The sequence below is a fragment of the Rhinopithecus bieti genome, unplaced genomic scaffold (assembly GCF_001698545.2).
Source record: "Rhinopithecus bieti isolate Rb0 unplaced genomic scaffold, ASM169854v2 scaffold_32008, whole genome shotgun sequence".
NCBI lineage: Eukaryota > Metazoa > Chordata > Mammalia > Primates > Cercopithecidae > Rhinopithecus > Rhinopithecus bieti.
In genome coordinates, this window is record NW_016814433.1 from 3,439,259 (window position 1) to 3,461,046 (window position 21,788).

A 21,788-nucleotide genomic window follows, 5' to 3' on the forward strand; every position below is an offset into this window, starting at 1 on the left:
GGATACAGTAGTTATGTGAGCGTCTACGAGCGTGGTCTCGCGGGCGGGTGACGTCATCGAGGCGAGAAAGGAGGGGCCGTGGACAGTGGGCGGGAGGCTGCCAACGGTTTTGAGCATAGTGGGAGGCGCGAGAGGGGGATCTTAGGGGAGGAGGCCAATCGCTTGCCCCCCCACTTTGGCAGACTGGGGCCTGAGGACTGGAAGGGTGGAGAGTGGGCGAAACCGGGTGGTCGTCGGGGTAGAGGATCTCGGGCTAGGCTTGAGGGCGGCGTGCTTTTTAGGGACGACTTAGGGAGTGACTGAGGGTTCACAAAGTTTCTTTTGGGGTGGTGGGGAGGGAGAGATTCTAGGGAGCAAGGAAGCTTGCTATGGCTTTCTTGCCAGGAGGGGTCGGAGGGAAAGTACAAGGGAGCTGACCCTGGGTAGAACGGGTGAAGAGGCGGGGGAGCGTGAGGTTCCTCCCTCTCTTGAGACTGGAGCCAGTTGAGGGACAAGTAGGGAAGGGGGACAGAAAATGGGCCCCTAGTGGATTTAGGTCCGTTTCCGTTGGGACGTTTTGGGCGTGAGAACTTAAGAGCTCAGTTGACCGGGGATAGCCTGTTCCGGAGTTGATCTGCAGCTTCCAGCACTCGTAGTTGGGAAGAGGAGCTTCAGCGGCGCTGTTGTCCCACAGTAGGTCTTCTGTCCGCACCCCCTCTGCGCTGCACCCTCTTAACACTGTTCCCAGGAGCTGGGGAAAGGGATGCTTTTGCCCACTCCCATGGGCCCTGGAACTGGTGGAAACCTTTCCTCTAACCAGAAAGCCTCGATGCCCTTAATTCACCAAGGATCCTTGGCGTGGAGTCTTCCTCCCTTCACCCAAATCTTTCTCCGTGAACTTTTCCTCCTGGACTTTGCTAAAGCAGAACCTCCCAGCTCTGTGCTGTCTCCGGTTATCTCTTCCCTGTATTCATGGCAACATCAGCTGACAGCCCCAGTTCACCCCTCGGGGCAGAGGATCTCCTGAGTGATTCCTCAGAACCCCCTGGGCTCAATCAAGTGTCGTCTGAAGTGACCTCCCAGCTCTATGCTTCTTTGCGCCTCAGCCGGCAGGCGGAGGCCCGAGCCCAACTGTATTTACCCTCCACCTCCCCGCCTCCTGAAGGGTTAGACGGCTTAGCCCAAGAATTGAGTCGAAGCTTGTCAGTCGGATTGGAAAACAACTTGAAGAAAAAGGTGAGGGAAGTGTGTCTTGGAGACCACTGTGGCACCAGACACCAGAGAGTCTTGGGATTGGGGTTGGTAAAAATAAAAAGCTTTGATAGATTTGAACTCTTCTTGTTGGATTTCATATTCCTTTTAACTGCATAGGCAGTCATGCTTATGAGGGAGGGAGTGACCTGGGACACCATAATTTGAAAATTATGGAACTTCCTAGTGTTTTTTGTGAGAGACATCTCTGCTGCGAGTAGATAGAGCAAACCTATGGGGTAGGTTGGTGAGCTATTTCCTGTGCACTTGGAATGGGGAAGGTTTCTTGATGCCAAGAGGGAACTAGGGACTTAGGATAGCAGCTCAGATCCTTCCAGCGCAACACTATTTTGATAGTATGGTTCCAACTTTGGCATGTACATCATTAAGACGTAGTTTAGTCAACTACAACATGTTACAGAGAAGATAGTTATTAGTATTGTATAGAAAAGGTGTCATAGTCAATTTGCAGACTGGTTAGGTCTTCCAGAGTTTGGAAATGATAGCCATAAGCCACACAGTCCTTACATTTGTTCTTGAATTGGCAAGAATCTCCACAATTCTTGTCTTATACCGCCTCAGTTATTTTATTTACATCATCTTTCTGGCTTCTGTAGTGTTTGAATTTCTGACTCAAGGTTAGGACATCCCTTATTGTATCTGTTTGTTTTTTCTTGTTTTCCAAAGTGCTGGAGTGAAAATTCTACCCTGGCAATAGGTAGGAGACAGATAACACAGGTTGCATCTGATTTCCGTGTGGCTTTTCTTCTAGGATGGTTCTAAGCATATCTTTGAGATGGAAAGTGTTCGGGGTCAGCTCCAGACCATGCTCCAAACCTCACGTGATACAGCCTATCGTGAGTAAGCCCCTTCCCTAGAACTATGAAGGAGAACCTAGATTTAAGGGGTGGGAGAAAGTGGACAGAGGAAGCAGGCAGGAAAACCTCTGAGCAAGATATTTCAGGAGAAAAGTTTCCCTTTCTTTGGTGGGGGGGTGGGGTGAAGGAGTGAGGGAACTGGAAAGGAAGGCCTTTTCTCTTCTTCAAGTGGCCTCTGTTTTTGTCATTACCTGACTGTGGCTTTGGGGTCCCTCTGGCTGCCTGCAGGGGATCCCCTCATTCCTGGCGCTGGCTCAGAGAGACGGGAAGAGGACTCCTTTGACAGTGATAGCACAGCCACCTTGCTCAAGTGAGTTCTTCTTGGGGTTCTCCTAGCTTGCTTGCTTTCTTGGAAATCCAAGTGTTTTGTTCCTTATTTCTCCCTTTATTGCTTTTGTACCTCTTAAGAACCCAAGAGGAGGCCGGGCGCGGTGGCTCAAGCCTGTAATCCCAGCACTTTGGGAGGCCGAGACGGGCGAATCACGAGGTCAGGAGATCGAGTCCATCCTGGCTAACACGGTGAAACCCCGTCTCTACTAAAAAATACAAAAAACTAGCCGGGCGATGTGGCGGGCGCCTGTAGTCCCAGCTACGTGGGAGGCTGAGGCAGGAGAATGGCGTGAACCCAGGAGGCGGAGCTTGCAGTGAGCTGAGATCCGGCCACTGCACTCCAGCCTGGGCGGCAGAGCGAGACTCTGTCTCAAAAAAAAAAAAAACCCAAGAGGCTTATCACTTAGCTTTCAGTTTTCATCCTTTTTCTACTGCCTCCTACCCGCTTTACTCCTTCAGGAACATGGGTATTTGCAGCCTGGTACCCGGTTTTCTCTTAACCTCCAGTCGTTCTTCCCCTCTAAAGAGTTAGCTTGTTTCTGCTGAAACCTTTAAGCGAATTCCAGACCTGTGTGTTATTTATGGCGCTATGGTTATATAGCTGTATGACTTCAGACAAGTCTCTTGCCCTCTCTGGGTCTCAGTTTCCTTATCTGTAGAATATCACAGTTGGACAAGTGGATTTCAAAAGCTTTCCCAGCCCTAACATTCTCTACCTGATTTGCTCAGCACCCGGCCCCTGCAAGACTTGTCTCCATCCAACTCAGCCCAAGCCCTGGAGGAGCTGTTTCCCCGCTACACCAGCCTTCGACCAGGGCCTCCACTCAATCCCCCAGATTGTCAGGGGCTGAGAGATGCATTGGATTCAGAGCATACCCGCCGCAAGGTAAGATGCAAAGGCTTCCTTTTGAGAGCAGCAAAGATTAGAAAGAGGGGATCCAAGTGTTGAAAAGGGCTGAGGGTGCCGGGCGCGGTGGCTCAAGCCTGTAATCCCAGCACTTTGGGAGGCCGAGACGGGCGGATCACGAGGTCAGGAGATCGAGACCATCCTGGCTAATACGGTGAAACCCCGTCTCTACTAAAAAATACAAAAAACCAGCCGGGCGACGAGGCGGGCGCCTGTTGTAGTCCCAGCTACTCGGGAGGCTGAGACAGGAGAATGGCGTCAACCCGGGGGGCGGAGCTTGCAGTGAGCTGAGAGCTGGCCACTGCACTCCAGCCTGGGCGGCAGAGCAAGACTCCGTCTCAAAAAAAAAAAAAAAAAAAAAAAAAAGAAAAGAATAGGGCTGAGGGTGAAGAGCCTGAAAACTGGGACTTAACTCAAATGTTTTCCTGAGGAGGACTTTTTTGACCATCCAACTAATATGGCACCACCTCCCTTCCAAGTAGTCAGTCAGATCGCTCTCTTATTTCCTTCATATAGCTTATCGTTCTGATATATCTTGTTTTTTTCTCGTCTCTAAAATTTGAGGGTCCGTATCTTGTTTGTGTTAGTACTGGCTGCCTAAGGTCTAGAATATACGTAACACAGAAACACTCAGTGTTTGTTGAGTGAACACAAACTCTGCTAGCTTGTGCATAGGATTTACAGCTACTGGTGATATACTGAGCCTTTATCTCTGTGAGCCTCTGCCTTAGTGTCTGAAGGGGACAGAGAAATAGACAAAGCAGAGGAAAGTCAAAATCCTTGGTTGCCATTTTTGGAAGCCTCTCTTTCTCTATGTTAAACCCCTTGGCATGAATGAAAGGCTTTCCCCTTTATCCTTGCTGTGTTTACTCATTGTGTCCAATGAGCTTCTGAAGGTAGGAGTAACTTTGCACATTTTGCTGTGTGGGCTGCTGCACCTCTGCCAAAAGGTTTATGGGATTTTTACTCAGGAGATCCAGGAAAAGGAGGAGCCTGGAATCTAAGCACTCATCTCCTGAAAAGGTACAGAAACATGATGGAGATCTTGAGCCTCAAGGTGCTTGCTTCAGAATTTTCCTGATTCTCCCTCTCCAAAACTATTCTGTTCTTGGGACCCAGGCTTCTTGGTGCCAGCCCATTCCCCCACTAGAGGAACTGGAAAGTTTGGTGCTGTGGTCATACGAAAGATGGGCAACACCCAGACTCCTCACCCTTTTCCCCAGCATTGTGAGCGCCATATTCAGAGCCTGCAGACCCGAGTGTTAGAGCTACAGCAACAATTAGCCGTGGCTGTGGCTGCCGACCGCAAGAAAGATACCATGATTGAGCAACTGGACAAGGTACCAGGGTAGCAAAATGTGGGTGGGTCTCGCCATGAAGAGCATTAAGGAATAATAAACAAGGGGGTGGCCAACCAGTATTTCTTGGCGCATGCTGAGAGCTGGGCAAGGGGTTGGTTTGCTGACTGTTGGGAGAAGATGGCTGTTGACCCCGCCCCTGTAGTAAAAAGAGGGCAAAAAAGTTATTTTGAAATTCCATTTTACTTGCCCTACCTAAGACCCTGGCCCGTGTGGTAGAGGGCTGGAACCGGCATGAGGCTGAGCGGACAGAGGTTCTCAGAGGACTTCAAGAGGAACGCCAAGCAGCAGAGCTCACCAGAAGCAAGCAGCAAGAGGTGAGCACCCTGGAGCATATGGCATTAGAACCTGAGTCACAGATCTCTAGATGGAAAGGGGCAGAAATAGCTCTGGAATTAGGGTTCCCAACAGACTGACCTCAGTCTTGTAGTGGCTGTCCTGACATTTCTTTTCATCCCTCCTTTCTTCTCCTTTAACCGTTTCTGCTGTCCAACTTGCATCATCAATGACTTTTTGATTTTTCCCACACCATGTAGTCTTCTGTCTGGCCCCTTAGTCATTTAGTTAACTCTGAAGTTTCAAGTTTACATTGTCAATGCTTTATAAAATATAGCACACACAGATTTCCCACAGTTCCTCTGCCCTGTATTCCTCTCTTCCTGAAAGACAGTAACCCGTCTGGAACAAAGCCTTTCTGAGGCCATGGAGGCCCTGAATCGTGAGCAGGAAAGTGCCAGACTGCAGCAACGGGAAAGAGAGACATTGGTGAGAAGATTGAACTGGGTTAATTCCATTGGAAGCTGTTAATTACTTCTAGAGAGCTATGGGCTATTGGTGGATTGTGGAAGATTATAATTTGAGTTGCACCAGAGCACTGTTTGCCAGAATGTGTTCCTTAGAACAGTAATTCAGCTAGATATTCTATTAAAAAAAAAAAAAGGCTCTGCTACCAAGTCAGTTTGAGAAACTCTGCAAATTGTATCCTCATTAGAACATTAGTGTCATCTGAGGAATTATTTTAAAATATAGGCTGGGCACGGTGGCTCATGCCTGTAATCCCAGCACTTTGGGAGGCCAAGGCAGGTGGATCCCGAGGTCAGGAGTTCGAGACCAGCCTGGCCAGCAAGGTGAAACCCCGTCTCCACTAAAAATACAAAAAATTAGCTGGGCATGGTGGTGCATGCCTGTAGTCCCAGCTACTTGGTAGGCTGAGGCAGGAGAATTGCTTGAACCCAGCAGGCAGAGGTTGCAGTGAGCTGAGATCACGCCACTGCTCTCCAGTCTGGGCGACAGAGTGAGACTCCATCTCGAAAAACTAAACTAAAATAAAATAAAATAAAATAAAGATTTCTGGGACTCACCCGCAGAGGTTTTGATTCAGTAGATATGTGGTGGAACCCAAATCTTTTCAGAAATTTCCTGGATGATTTTTTTCAATCTGCTTTGGGAACTCTGTAGGGCATGGCCAAAAAAGGTATGGAATTGACTAAGTTTTCTTTCTTTTCTTTTTTTTGAGACAGGGTCTCGCTCTGTTGTCCAGGCTGGAGTGTAGTGGTGCAATCGCAACTCACTGCAGCGTCTGCCTCCTGGGTTCAAGCGATTCTCCCACCTTAGCCTCCCAAGTAGCTGGGACTACAGGTGCATGCCACCACACCCAGCTAATTTTTGTATTTTTTTGGTAGAGACAGGGTTTTACCACAGTGGCCTGGCTGGTCTCAAACTCCTGACCTCAAGCGATCTGCCCGCCTTGGCCTTCCAAAGTGCTGGGATTACAGATGTGAGCCACCATACTCAGCCATTTCACTCAACTCTCTTAGAGCTCAAATGATAAGGTGATTAGCCATATGAATTAGTAGCCGGGTTTGGAACTTGTTGCATGCATAACTCATGCTTGCTGCATGCAGGCTGGTACTTGTAGTCTTAACAGGCTATATATATCTGACAGTCCTGATGATGGATGATGGTTCATGATTGTAGGCTGGATATTCTAGTCTTAGTGGAATTTCTTTTGATGATGATGGTGGTAACTATTGTGTATCGAGTACTTACTATGTGCCTGATGCTGTGCTAAATGCTTTCCATATGCTTTTTACTTTAATGCTCAGAAGGCAGACCCTGTTATAACCTCTAGTTTACAGATAAGGATGTGTGCCTAAGAACACATAGTAAATTCCAGAAGCAGGATTCAAACCTGAGATTGGCTCTGGAACAGCTGCTCTTATCTATTATAGTCCCATGAGCTTGTCAACTATTGTGTTTTGTTTGTTGGTTGGTTTGTTTTAAGATGGAATCTCGCTCTGTTGCCCAGGCTGGAGTTCAGTGGCACAATCTTGGCTCACTGCAACCTCCGCCTCCCAGGTTCAAGCAATTCTCCTGCCTCAGCCTCCCAAGTAGCTGGCAATACAGGTGTGCATCACCATGCCCAGCTAATTTTTGTATTTTTAGTAGAGACATGGTTGGCCAGGCTGGTCTCAAACTCCTAACCTCAGATGATCTGCCTGCCTCGGCCTCCCAAAATGCTGCGATTACAGGCATGAGCCACTGCGCCTGTCAACTCTTGTGGGGTTTTTTAGGTTTTATTTGAGATGGAGTCTTGCTCTGTCACCCAGGCTGGAGTGCAGTTGTGTGATCTCAGCTCACTGCAACCTCCACCTCCCATGTTAGAGCGATTCTCCTGCCTTAGCCTCCCAAGTAGCTGGAATTACAGGCGCCCACCACCGTGCCCAGCTAATTGTTGTATTTTTAGTAGAGACGGGATTTCACCATGTTGGACCAGGCTGGTCTCAAACTCCTGACCTCAGGTAATCTGCCTGCCTCGGCCTCCCAAAGTACTGGGATTACAGGTGTGAGCCATCGTGCCTAGCCTAAGTATTGTGTTTTTAATGAGCATAATTCTCAGCAGGCACCTTGTTTGAGGGTCAGAGGGCAGATTGCTGGTCTCTGAAGAGCCTACTAAGAGCCTACTAAGGAGCCTGGTTTTCTTCTGTGGCTGTAGGAGGAGGAAAGGCAAGCTCTGACCCTGAGCTTGGAGGCAGAACAGCAGCGGTGCTGTGCCCTGCAGGAAGAGCGGGATGCAGCTCGGGCTGGGCAACTGAGTGAGCATCGCGAGTTGGAGACTCTTCGGGCTGCCCTAGAAGAAGAACGGCAGACCTGGGCCCAGCAAGAGCACCAGCTTAAGGGATACTACCAGGCGCTGCAGGAGGAGAACCAGGCTCAGTTGGAAAGAGAGAAGGTAAAAGTGGCAGTTGGAAGAGTTGAGGAACTAGGGAATAGATGAAGGGCAAAATGATTGAATGGGATGGAATGTTAGAATATGCGGGATATATATAGGCAGGAATGGAGAGTAGAGAGCCACGTGTGGGAGACAAAGTTGAGAGTATAGGACCAGCAGGAAGGGCTGGGGTTTTGAATACATGAAAGGCCAAAGACTGAAATTCAACAGGGATGGGGAAATAAGACAAATGGGAGGAGAAGGGCGAAGCTTGGGTTTTAGGGTTTGGGAGGATGAATTGGGGAGTGGAGGTAACCAGGAGATAGGAAATGACATATTTATGTACGTTTGATTTGTCTTTCATAGGAGAAGAGCCAGAGGGAAGCCCAGGCCGCCTGGGAGGCCCAGCACCAGTTGGCATTGGTGCAGTCTGAGGTGCGGCGGCTGGAAGGAGAGCTGGATACAGCTCGGAGAGAGAGAGATGCTCTGCAGCTGGAAATGAGCTTGGTGCAGGTCAGAAGGCAGAGGGTTCTTGAGGTTTTGTTCTGCGAGAAGTAGATCTGAGGCGGAGGGACCCCTCAGGAGTTGTGGTAGACACTCCCAGTTCAGAGATTTGGGGTTTAATTCCATCAACAGTTTCTATGTAGTATTTTGGGTAGTTTTCTGTCCTAAACTCAGAGCCATTTCTCACTGAGTGACCATTTCCCACAATATGTCAGACTGACCTAGTGTTACTTTTAGGATTAAATAGATTTAAATCTATTAAAGATACCTTATGTTATTTTAAGAGATGACACCACACTTAGTGGGTTGACAGAGCAGGTGAAAGTTTTTGTCAGAGACTTGATTCCAATCGTAACAATATGCTTTGTAATTCTCTTTACTTGAACAACTTGTATTAATTTCTCTGAGTAGGTCAGGGACCCAGGAGGGCAATGATTTTTTAATTTACTTATGAAACTTCCATAACAGCACATGGCCTGGCACAGAATTGTACTCAGAAATTGTTTGTCAGATATAACTACACTTTGAAAAACACTTTCCATCTAGCTAACATACTGAATTTTAAATTCAGACTAGTCAGACTCTTGCTGTGGAATAGAACAGGAGATGGCAAACCTTTTCTGTAAAGGTCCAGACAGTAAATATTTTTAGCTTTGTGGGTTGTATGGTCTCAGCTGCAACTACCCAACTCTGCTGTTATACCACAGAAGTAGCTACAAACTGTACGTAAACAAATGAGCACAGCTGTGTTCTAGTACAGCTTATATAAACAGGCCATGGAGGGCTGAATTGGGCTGTAGTTTGCTGATCTACAGGATACAGGAAAGGATTGGAGAGAGCTGTGTTCTAGCCCATGGTGGAGACACAGCATTGAAGAGGAAAGAGTACTGCATTAGGACTGGGCACTTAGTTTGACTTCTAGCTAGAATTTTGACCCTTATGGGCCTCGGTTTTTATGTATAAAATGTGTGTTAAGGACAAATTGATGAATTTTCCAGGTGCAAGCCATTCTGAGAGGCTATGTTCCTTATAAATGGTTAACTTAAGGAGGTACCAGTGAGGCTGGCATTTGAGAACCACTCTCCTTTGGCCCGGTGTGGTGGCTCATGCCTGTAATCCCAACACTGTGGGAGGCCAAGGCGGGCAGATCACTTGAGCCCAGGAGTTTGAGACCAGCCTGGCCAACATGGTGAAACCCCATCTCTACTAAAAATACAAAAATTAGCCAGGTGTGTGGCACGCACCTGTAGTCCCGGCTACTAAAAAGGCTGAGGCAGGAGAATCGCTTGAACCTGGGAAGCGGACGTTGCAATGAGCCCACGTTGTGCCACTGTGCTCCAGCCTGGGCAACAGAGTGAGACTCCATCTCAAAAAATAATAATAATAAAAAAAGAATTGACCTAGGGCATCAGGTGTTACAATGAGATCACATGCAATAAAGACTAAGAAAGCAGCCGGGGCCGGGCACGGTGGCTCAAGCCTGTAATCTCAGCACTTTGGGAGGCCGAGACGGGCGGATCACGAGGTCAGGAGATCGAGACCATCCTGGCTAACACGGTGAAACCCCGTCTCTACTAAAAAATACAAAAAACTAGCCGGGCGAGGTGGCGGGCGCCTGTAGTCCCAGCTACTCGGGAGGCTGAGGCAGGAGAATGGCGTAAACCTGGGAGGCGGAGCTTGCAGTGAGCTGAGATCCGGCCACTGCACTCCAGCCTGGGCGACAGAGCGAGACTCCGTCTCAAAAAAAAAAGAAACCAGCCAGGTGTGGTGGCTTGCACCTGGAATTCCAGCACTTTGGGAGGCTGAGGCGGGCAGATTGCTTGAGCCCAGGAGTTCAAGACCAACCTGGGCGCGACATGGCAGTACCTAAACTCTGCTAACAACACAAAAAATTAGCTGGGTATAGTGACACGCACCTGTAGACCTGTAGTCCCAGCTACTCGGGAGGCTGAGGTGGGAGGATCAACTGAACTCTGGAAGTAGAGGCTGCAGTGAGCCGTGATCACACCACTACACTCCAGCCTGGGTGACAGGAGTGAGACCAAGTCTCAAAAAAGACAGGGCCAGGTGTGGTGGCTCATGCCTGTAATCCCAGCACTTTGGGAAGCTGAAGTGGGAGGATTGCTTGAGTCCAAGAGTTTGAGACCAGCCTGGGCAACATAGCGAGACCCCATCTCTACAAAAAATAAAAAGATTAGCTGTGTGTGGTGACATGAGCTTGCAGTCCCAGCTACTCTGGAGGCTGAGGTGGGAGGATCGCTTGAGTCTGGGAGGTCAAGACTGCAGTGAGCCATGATCACACCACTGCACTTTAGGCTGAGCAACAGAGCAAGACCCTTTCTCAAAAGTAGGGGCTGAGAAATAACCACTATTTGAATTTAGAAATTGAGTTATTTGGGCCATGTGCAGTGGCTCACACCTGTAATCTCAGTACTTTGGGAGGCTGAGATGGGCAGATCATGAGGTCAGGAGATTGAGACCATTCTGGCTAACGCGGTAAAAACCCCGTCTCTACTAAAAATACAAAAAATTAGCCAGGCCTGGTGGCACACACCTGTAGTTGCAGCTACTCGGGAGGCTGAGGCAGGAGAATTGCTTGAACCTGGGAGGCAGAGGTTGCAGTGAGCTGAGATCATGCCGCTGCACTCCAGCCTGGGTGACAGAGCAGAACTCCGTTTCAAAAAAAAAAAGGAAAAGAAAAGAAATTGAATTCTTTATGGTAAAGTACTATATGTGGAAATCAGATTTTAGTGAGTTGAAGGACTGTGGCTGAGAAAATGGAGACACTTACAGGTTGACTGCTTAAGGAGGAAGAGGCACTAACATTTACTGAATGCCTACTGGCTTTCAGGTACTCTACTCAGGGTATGTTATGTCAGACACAGAATGAATTTGATTGCTCTATCAAACATTCATTTTAGCTAAGAAATTTATGTCTTTCACCCAAAGTCATTTTCACTTTGATGTATGTTTAAAGTGTGAATATCTTATGGTTTAATAAGGAAAGGGAGCTTCTTTCACTCCTTGAGGCAAAATTCTTGTTCTTCATCTCATATGAGGGGAAAGTTTGTACTGGATTTTGTCTACATTATATCCGCCATCCTCTTGTAAGCCCAAACAGATTTGGGCCGTTATCCCACCTTCCTTCACTCCCAGGCCCGGTATGAAAGCCAACGGATCCAGCTAGAGTCGGAGCTGGCTGTGCAGCTGGAGCAGCGGGTGACAGAGCGGCTGGCACAGGCTCAGGAGAGCAGCCTACGGCAAGCAGCCTCCCTCAGGGAACATCACAGGTACATGGGACTCGGTGTCACTTCTCTCAGCCACAGCAGGTATCATTAGTTTCCCTTCAATCCCTTTGCCATGGTCCAGCACTGTGACTCCCAGAGTGCGCTAACTCCCATCAGCCTGGCCCTGAGTCTCTCTTGAGAGGGCTGCCTTCATGCATTCATGGAGAGCCAGAAGTGCCTGGGAATTTTCATCCCATAGAGAGTAGCCCTTAACCAAGAACTGGTGGGTGCAGAATGATAGATGGTCCAGCTCCTTTGCTGAGACAGTGCTGAGGTATGACCTGCGCTGTCTCCAGAGCTGCTCTGTCGGACTGAGCCTCCTCCCAGCCCGGCCTCACTTCTCACCCCCATTCAGCTGCCAAGATTTTCTGGAAATGCTCCCAAAATAAATTTATTTAAGTCTCTGCTTCTGAGGAACCCATCCTAAGACCCCAGCTTTGTCCTTGCTGCTTCCTGTGCCATGGCCAGGCTAGCTGACTGGCTATCTAGGTCACTGTCACGTGCACACATGATGTCTTTTTCTCAGTTGGTCACTTCTTCTGTCTCCGGTCTCAGTCCTCTTCTCCTGCCTGTGCCCTGCAGGAAGCAGCTGCAGGACCTGAGTGGACAACACCAGCAGGAGCTAGCTCAGTTCAAGGTGGAAATGGCAGAGAGAGAGGAGCGGCAACAGCAGGTGGCTGAGGACTACGAGCTCAGGTCCTGGTCCCCAGAGTGCCCCTTTCAGGCCCCAGCCCCTTTCCCATGGGTAGAGTCCAAACTGAGAACGCTAAAGAGCTGCTCCCTTGATTGGTCTGTCCTCCTCTACATGGGCCTCAGCTCCTTTCAGAATGTCAGATGTCCGACATTCCCTTCTGGCTTTTCTTAGCCCCCAAGTCTCTACTTCCTTAAAGGCCCTGAGTCACTTCTCTCTTTTCTTCAGACTGGCCCGGGAGCAAGCGCGAGTGCGCGAACTGCAGAGTGGGAACCAGCAGCTGGAGGAGCAGCGGGTGGAGCTGGTGGAAAGACTGCAGGCCATGCTGCAGGCCCACTGGGATGAGGCCAACCAGCTACTCAGCAGCACTCTCCCACCGCCCAACCCTTCAGTAAGCATTGCCCCGTGAGCTAAGCTTCTCCACTGCGTTCTGTTTTATTTTATTTTGAGGCAGGGTCTCACTCTGTTGCTCAGGCTGGAGTATACTGGTACGATCATAGCTCACTGCAGCCTCGAACTCCTGGGCTCAAGTGATCCTCCCACCTCTAACTGCCAAAGTGCTGGGATTCCAGGCATAAGCTACCATGCCCAGCAAGAACTATGTTCTAGATTCCTTCTTTGGAAATCTAGCTCCCTCCCAAGGGAAGTACTAAGTTCAGCTCCTAAGGCCTATATCAGGGGGAAAAAATCAGTGGACTTTACAAATAATAACTGCCTCAGCAAAATCTTTTTTCCATGGCCATAGCTTACTCAGACTGGCCCCATTCCATTGGGCATAACTCTAGTCTCCCAGTCCCAAGAGGGGACAAATGATATGTGGTACTAATTTTGTGGAGGGACAGCTGAATTAATTATGACGGAAAGGGCCAAAAATTGTTGCCAAGTCCTGCCCCAGAGTACAGTAGAGAGTCTCACTTCCTAGCCCTTCATATGTTGGTACTTCCCACTTCCTTCTTTTAATTACGAAATTCTAGCAGGTGTGGTGGTGTGTCTATAATCTCAGCTATATGGGAGGCTAAAGCAGAAGGATCACTTGAGCTCAGGAGTTCAAGACTAGCCTAGGCAACATAATAAGACCTCATCTCAAAGAAAAAGAAGAAAAAATTAGGATATTTTAATTTTAATTTTATTTATTTAAATATTTATTATTTATTTATTTGAGACAAGGTCTCACTCTGTTGCCCAGGCTGGGCTCAAGCAATCCTCCCTCCTTGGCTTGCCGAGTAGCTGGGACTACACACACGTGCCATTGCCCCCAGCTAATTTTTAAATCTTTTGTAGAGATGGAGTCTCTCTATGTTGCCAAGGCTGGTTCAAACTCCTAGCCTCAAACGATCCTCCCAGTGTGGGGATTACGGGTGTGAGCCACTGCACCCAGAAATTTATAATCTTACGAAAGTGTTTGTACCATGTCTTACCTCTTTAAACCTGCTGCACTTTGACCCTTCTTTCTGACTTTCTCCTGGTCAGGCTCCTCCTGCTGGACCCTCCAGCCCCGGGCCTCAGGAACCGGAGAAGGAGGAGAGGACGGTCTGGACTATGCCTCCTGTGGCCGTGGCCCTGAAGCCTGTATTGCAGCAGAGCCGGGAAGCAAGGGACGAGCTACCTGGAGCACCTCCTGTTCTTTGCAGTTCCTCCTCAGATCTTAGCCTCCTGTTGGGCCCCTCTTTTCAGAGCCAACATTCTTTCCAACCCCTGGAGCCTAAACCAGACCTCACTCCATCCACAGGTAACTGGGGACAGAAGTCACTGGGGTTCCCCTTCTGTGCAAGAATTGGCTCCCTCTTTCGTACCTTGCTTTCTCTCTGGTACTTGAGCATTTAGTTTCCCAGATGCCTTTAGTGATCATAAGTTGCCAAGCAGCAGAAATCTGCTCACATTGGTCCACATAAAGGGACTAAGATCTCATGGAAGTGTGGTGTCACTGGACTTCATGAGAACTGGAGTTGGGAACAGGGGCACTACCAGGAACTGAGGCAGCTAGCTGGCCCTTTTCTGTGGGCCTGCATAGTCTCCTGGGTCCGCCTCTCCTGCACATCTGCTCTTTTTTCTCGCTAGACCAGCATCCAAGGTTCTCGCCCCTCATAACTTCAGTTCACACATGAGTTTGACCAGCTGTGGCTGTGATACTCTAGCTGAGCCTCCAGACATTTAGAGAGACATCAGTGTCTCAGTTTTTTAGGTCCAGTTTAGAGGCCATCTGATTGGATTGACTGACCTTGGGTGTGGTGTCCACTCCTAGTTTAATGTCAGCTGTGATTTGAGTGGATGGAGGTGTTCTGTGTGGTACAAACATGACAACCTAAGTCAAATTAAAAATGAGGGGTGGAGCAGACCCGGTGGCTCACAACTGTAATCCTGTCACTTTGGGAGGCTGAGGTGGGAGGATGGCTTGATGTCAGGAGTTCCAGACCAGTCTGACCAATATAGTGAGACCTCCTCTCTACAAAAAATAAAAAATTAGCTGGGTGTGGTGGCACACACCCGAATTTCCAGCTACTCAGGGAGACTGAGACAAAAGGATTGCTTGAACCAAGGAGTTTGGGGCTACAGTGAGCTAAGAAGGTGCCATTGTACTCCAGCCTGGGCAAGGCAGCAAGACTCTGTCTCTTAAAAAAAAAAAGAGGCCGGGCACGGTGGCTCACGCCTGTAATCCCAGCACTTTGGGAGCCTGAGGCGGGCGGATCACGAGATCAGGAGATCGAGACCATCCTGGCTAACCCAGTGAAACCCCGTCTCTACCAAAAACACAAAAAATTAGCCGGGCGCTGTGGCGGGCGCCTGTAGTCCCAGCTACTCGGCGGGAGAATGGAGTGAACCCGGGAGGCGGAGGTTGCAATGAGTTGAGATCGCACCACTGCACTCCAGCCTGGGCGACAGATATAGGCTCCGTCTCAAAAAAAAAAAAAAAAGAAAAAAAAAAAAAAAAGAATGAGAGAGAGATTAGTTGTATCACAATTAAAAATTTTTTAATTATGTGAGAATAATAAAAGAATGGGGCATATTCTGGGGAAGAGATCAGAACATGTGTGTTACTCATTTCCATTCTTCAGGGAGTTGGTGAGGGTATTTATTTGTTTAGAGTTTGAGTACCACAGCTTTCTTCTTCTGTCTATATTTCTGTCTTAGAGTTCAGCTGTGCTATCTCCCAGTCACCTCCAACCAACCCTTCCCTCTCCAGCTCCTTTAAACCTCCATCTTCATCTTCTCCTAGCAGTGATGTTCCTCTTACATTTAATAGGCCCCTCTCTTCTGAGTATTAGGTGAGTTGATTTGTGGAGGAGCCCCTTCCCCCTTGAGCACACTTGCACCCACCCACACCTGTTTCACTTTATAGCTGGGGCCTTCTCTGCACTTGGGGCCTTCCATCCCGACCATAGGGCAGAAAGGCCATTCCCTGAGGAAGATCCTGGACCTGACGGGGAGGGCCTCCTAAAGCAAGGGCTGCCGCCTGCTCAGCTGGAGGGCCTCAGGAATTTTTTGCACCAGGTAAGAGAGATTCCACCCAGACTAGCTCATTTTCTTCTTCCCTTTCTCTTTTCCTCTTTCTGCTCTGGGAATCCGGGACTCTGACCTCATTCCCTGTTTATGACTAACTCTTCGTCCCAGCTTCTTCTCTTAGTTCCCTAGGCCTTTTTCTCTGTCAGTCCCTGGGGAACTTGACTATCTTATTCACCCACAGTTGCTGGAGACAGTGTCCCAGAACAATGAGAACCCTGCTGTCGATCTGTTGCCCCCTAAGTCTGGTGAGTTCCAACTCTGAAGAAAGTTGGGGCTGGGGCCTAGGAAAGATCGGAGTTGGTTATCTAGGATGAATTTTTAGGAGCTGGCAAAGGCAATAAAGCCTTAGGAATGCTGGGTGGTGGGACTTCCTTGGTTCTTTGCCCCATTTCCTGATTCTTGGCTCTCTTTCGTTTTGCTAGGTCCTCTGACTGTCCCATCTTGGGAGGAAGCCCCTCAAGTGCCACGTATTCCACCCCCTGTCCACAAAACCAAAGTTCCCTTAGCCATGGCATCCAGTCTTTTCCGGGTCCAGGAGCTTCCGTCCTCCCATTCACAAGGCAGTGGTCCCAGCAGTGGTTCCCCAGAGAGAGGTGAGCATGTCCTGGTTTACTAGGGAAAAAAAGAGGGACAGTCCTGAGTGTGTATCCAGTACAGGTACTTACTGCCCTTCTGAATTCCTGGGGAAATGGGCTGAGGGCTGGGGAGAGGGGCCCTAGGATGACACCTGTGATTATTGCTATGTCTGTCAGGTGGAGATGGGCTCACATTGCCAAGGCAGCTGATGGAGGTGTCTCAACTGTTGCGACTCTACCAGGCTCGGGGCTGGGGGGCTCTGCCTGCTGAGGATCTCCTGCTCTACCTGAAGAGGCTGGAACACAGCGGGTACAAGCCTGGGAGGAAGGAGGAAGGATTCGCAGGGTGGAAGCTGGATTATGGGGAGTGGAGTGGGTGTGTTTTACCCTGAATTGAATCGTTGTCCCTTTCTGGGGAGGAAAGTGAAGGATGAGAGGTGGACCCACAGATCTTCTTCTCTTACTGCCCCACACCTTTCTTTTGTCTCTTCCTTTCTATTGCTTTTTTCTTCTAAACAAAAAAATCTTTTCCCCGGGTCTCTTTACCTTCGTTTTTTTCCTCTTTACCCCTCAGCTCAAAACTCAGAATCCTAGAATTTTGACTAGCTAGTATAACTCATTATTTGCTTCCACTAATGTCTCCTCCCAGTTGATGCCCGGGTCGGTCTATCGAGTTTGATCTTATTCTTAAGAGATAGAATTGGGGAGTGGTTCTTCCATCCAGTATTGGGTAACCGGGGGGACGGAGCTCCCCATCCTCATACCTTTGATTTGTGTGGCAGGACTGATGGCCAAGGGGATAATGTCCCCAGAAGGAACATAGACTCCCGCTTGGGTGAGATCCCCCGGAAAGAGGTGAGGGAAAGTCAGGCAGGGACCAGGGGAGAAAAGGGCTCTCACTGACCAGTTCCTTCACCTCTGCGCACTCCTGGCTGGCCCCTCTATTCCACCCCCGGGTTCTGTAGCATGGCCTTTCCTCCCTGCAGACTCATCTGGCCCTCTCCACGTGCCTTTCCTCAGTGGTGTGGGGAATCAAGAGGATCTGACGCTGATTTCTTCTTCTCTCTTCCCTCAACTCTCAGATTCCCTCCCAGTCTGTCCCTCGCCGCCCTGCTACAGCCCCAAGACTGAAAACCTCCTGCACGGAAGAAAAGTGGGCACCATGCCCCGAGTAGCATGAGGAGCCGGGGGGGAGTCTGGAGATGAGCCCCCCACCCTCTTTCCTCTTCTTTGTTCTCTTGTTGTTATTTTAATAAATGCTCAATAGTCTGTATCAGAGTCTCTAGCTCATAGGAATTTGGAAAATAGAGGTTTTGTAGGAAATCACTTTGTAAAGAAACCACATTTGGTTTGAGTACTTTTTTTTATATGTTACGTGTTTATATGTCATTTCCTATGGGAAAAGATGTGAATGCTTTGGAAGATGGTCTATGACAAGATTTGGAAAGTTGGAGTAGCTCAGATTCAGTGGACAAAGCTAAAAACTGCAGAGCAATGACCTCTGGGTGGAATTGGAATTATGGGTGATTCTTAGTTTTTTAATACATTTCTGTATTTTCCAAATTTTCTAAAACAAGTATATGTTACTTTAATAATCAGAAAAGACCCAAACTTTAATAAGAGTAAGTTATTGTATAAAGAGTTTGAGTTAAAATTTGGTTCTTGGGGAGAAAGTTTTCTCTTTTAAGGGAAAATAGGCCAGGTGTGGTGGCCCAGCACTTTGGGAGGCTGAGGCGGGCAGATCACGAGGTCAGGAGATCGAGACCATCCTGGCTAACAAGTGAAACCCCGTCTCTACTAAAAATACAAAAAAATTATCTGGGCATGGTGGTGGACGCCTGTAGTCCCAGCTACTTGGGAGGCTGAGGCAGGAGAATGGCATGAACCCAAGAGGCGGAGCTTGCAGTGAGCCCATCACACCACTGCACTCCACCTGGGCGACAAAGCGAGACTCCATCTGAAAAAAGAAAAAAAAAGGAAAAATAATTCTTTCAGGTTGCATTCATAGGATTCAGACTGGCAGATTCTACTCCAGCCAGCAGACATACTGTTGCTACAGTCTTCACGCTTATGGCTTTGAAACGTGTAAAAGACTAGAGTGCTGGGTCCTAATTAAACTAAAGAGTTTCTGCACAGCAAAAGAGACTGTCAACAGAGTAAACAGACAATCTACAGAATGGGAAAAAATATTCTCAATCTGTGCATTTGACAAAGGTCTAACATCCAGAATCTATTGGGAACTTAACAAACAAAAAACAAATACCTCCATTAAAAAATGGGCAGAGGACATGAGCAGACACTTCTCAAAAGAAGACATGCAAGCGGCCAAGAAACATTTGAAAAAATGCTCGTTACTAATCATCAGAGAAATGCAAATCAATTTAATGTAAAACCCCACAATGAGATACCATCTCATGCCTGTCAGAATGACTTATTAAAAAGTCAAAAAACAACATGCTGCAAGGCTGCAGAGAAAAGGGAATGTTTATATAGCTGCCAGTGGAAATGGAAGTTCAGCCACTGTGGAAAGCAGTTTGGAGATTTCTCATAAAACTTAAAACGGAGTACCATTTCCTCCAGCGATCATATCACTGGATATATACGCAAAGGAAAACAGGTCATTATACCAACAAGACACATGCATTTATATGTTCGTTACCACACTGTTCTTTATAGCAAAGACATGGAATCAACCCAGATGCCCATCAGGGGTGGACTGGATAAAGAAAATGTACATATATACCATGGAATACCACACAGCCATGAAATGAAATAATGTCCTTTGTAGCAACGTGGATGGAGCTGAAGGCTATAATCTTAAGCATATTAGTGTAGGAACAGAAAACCTCATACTACATGTTCCCCTAAGTAGGAGTAAACATTGAGCACATGTGAACACAGACTTGGGAACAACAGATACTGCAGACTCCCAGAGTGGGGAGGAAGTGGGGCGCGGGTTGAAAAACTGCCTAATGATACTATACTCACTACCTAGGTGCAATATACTCATGTAACACACCTGCACATGTATGCCCTGTATCTAAAGTAAAAGTTGAAATTCAGGTTGGGCGCGGTGGCTCACACTGTAATCCCAGCACTTTGGAAGGTTGAGGCAGGCAGATCATTTGAGGCCAGGAGTTCGAGACCATCCCGGCCAACATGGTAAAACCCTGTCTCTATTTAAAAATATAAAACATTAGCCGGGCATGGTGGTGGGCACCTGTAATCCCAGCTACTTGGGAGGCTGAGGCAGGAGAATCACTTGAACTTGGGAGGCAGAGGTTGCAGTGAGCCGAGATTGCGCCACTGCACCCCAAATTCAGGGTACAAACACTGAAAAGCACTCAAACTCAAACTGGAAGAGGATATCCTACCTTGAGACTCACATACAGCTCTCAGCTGTGGCACACAGTGCAGGGTAGTGGTGATGGCAGGTGCAAAGTGAATGTTTGAGGGACAGAGTTTACTGGATTCTGAGAGGAAGGCAGGGCCCTTCTATCTGGCCCTGAGTTATAGACATGATAGGATGTGAATTCATAGAGTGTTTTGTACTAATGTTTGCATTTTACTTCCACCTAAGTAACTTTCTAGCCCCCAGGGGAGGGGCAAAGGAAGAAAAGATGAAGATGAATGACCAGAAGTGTGGGTTGCCCTGCTCAGCTGTGTCAGGATGGCTTGATCCTCAGCTCCGCACAGGACCGCTCTCTGGCGTGCACCAGCAGAGAAACCAGAGGTGCACTGGTACAGGAGCAGCCCCAGGCTTGCGGGCTTTTCCAGCCTTGTCTGTTTACCCACGTATGGAAATGCTTGCTTTTCTATGTTTTACCTCAAATGGATAACATTGGTTTGACCAAACTCTCAGATTCGTGGCACACTATCATCGTTGGCAGGTGATGTTTTGCTACTGTTTTTAATAGTTGGTAAAGTGAACACTCAGTTCATTCTCCTCATTACCTGCTGGATTCCCGCCTACCGCCGTCAGTCAATACGCCCTACATTTTTCTTGACGTGAAGCACAGTCTGGAGAATGTTTCCTGAAACAGCTCTTTAAACACAATCCAAAAAGGGCACCATACTGACTTAACCATATTATCAGGTGAGTAAAACAACGTTGATTTTTAAAACTATATATTGGCTGGGCACGGTGGCTCATGCCTGTAATCCCAGCACTTTGGGAGGCCGAGGCAGATGGATCACCTGAGATCAGGAGCTCGAGACCAGCCTGGCCAATATGGCAAAAGCCCATGGCAAAACCCCATCTCTACTAAAAACACAAAAATTAGCCGGGTGTGGTGGCACAGGCCTGTAATCTCAGCTACTCGAGAGACTGAGGCAGGAGAATCCCTTGAACTTGGTAGGTAGAGGCTGCAGTGAGCCGAGATCGCGCCACTGCACTCCAGCCTGGGCAACAAAGCGAGACTCCATCTCAATAAATAAATAAATGAATAAATAAATAAATAAATAAATAAATAAATAAATAAATAAATCTGTATATATTATATCCACATTAAAATCTGAAGACCATCAAGGAGACTGGGGAGGAAGAGAAAACCCACAGTCAAGCAGTCCCCACTTTTTTCCTCCATGATCATGGTGGGAATATGCTGGGAGCAGGGGAATGAAAGATTTTAAGAGTTCATAAAAACTCACTTGCAGAGAAAGTGGGTGCAGTGGAAGCTCAGGTTTCACAGGGTGTAGATGAGAGGTTGACCTGGGACTTTGTCTCCTAAGAACTCTCAGAGCTGTTAGAGTTGGGAGTGGGGAAGGTCCTGGCAGTGGAGTGAGTTAGGGTGAAGGCTAATAACAAACCCAGTGATACACTGACTTTTAGACAAAGTTTATTTCCCTGGTTATGCTCCAGAGCAGTGGAGTCAGTCCTGCTCTGTGTGGTCACTTAAGAGTCTCAGATTCCTTCCATCTCATTGCTCTGCTGTCCCCTAAAGCAGCGGTCGCCAACCTTTTTGGCAGCAGGGACGGGCTTTGTGGAAGACAGTTTTTCCACAGACAGGGGTGTGGATGGTTTGGGGATGATTCAAGCACATAACATTTATTGTACATTTTATTTCTATTATTATTACATTGTAATTAAACAATTATACAATTCATCATAACATAGAATCAGTGGGAGCCTGAGCTTGTTTTCCTGCTACTAGATGGTCCCATCAGGGGATGATGGGAGACAGTGACAGATCTTCAGGCATTAGATTCTCATAAGGAGTGTGCAACCCAGATCCCTCGCATGTGCAGTTCATAATAGGGTTCACGCTCCTATGAGAATCTAAGGCCACGACTGATGTGACAGGAGGCAGAGCTCAG

General features: G+C 48.0%; 1 protein-coding gene across 7 annotated transcripts; it reads left to right on the forward strand.

The window, feature by feature from the left end:
- CNTROB (centrobin, centriole duplication and spindle assembly protein) lies at positions 1-17,745 on the forward strand. 7 transcript variants are annotated; one of them, XM_017850491.1, is made up of 20 exons: positions 6-672; positions 1,145-1,215; positions 2,003-2,091; positions 2,337-2,418; positions 3,168-3,324; positions 4,569-4,685; positions 4,904-5,020; positions 5,370-5,468; positions 7,699-7,935; positions 8,281-8,427; positions 11,575-11,708; positions 12,288-12,401; positions 12,625-12,787; positions 13,867-14,125; positions 15,734-15,885; positions 16,079-16,142; positions 16,320-16,490; positions 16,650-16,782; positions 17,255-17,327; positions 17,555-17,745. In XM_017850491.1, exons 3-20 carry the CDS (start codon positions 2,004-2,006, stop codon positions 17,645-17,647), a joined length of 2,400 nt encoding a protein of 799 aa, XP_017705980.1. In that variant the 5' UTR covers positions 6-672; positions 1,145-1,215; position 2,003; the 3' UTR covers positions 17,648-17,745. The 7 variants fall into 7 exon arrangements, with proteins under 7 accessions (XP_017705975.1, XP_017705980.1, XP_017705976.1 ...); XM_017850493.1 differs by lacking the exon at positions 6-672 and adding an exon at positions 4,317-4,368 and having other exon boundaries at positions 770-1,215; positions 2,003-2,087; XM_017850486.1 differs by having other exon boundaries at positions 1-1,215; positions 2,003-2,087.
- Positions 17,746-21,788: the final 4,043 nt, after the last annotated feature.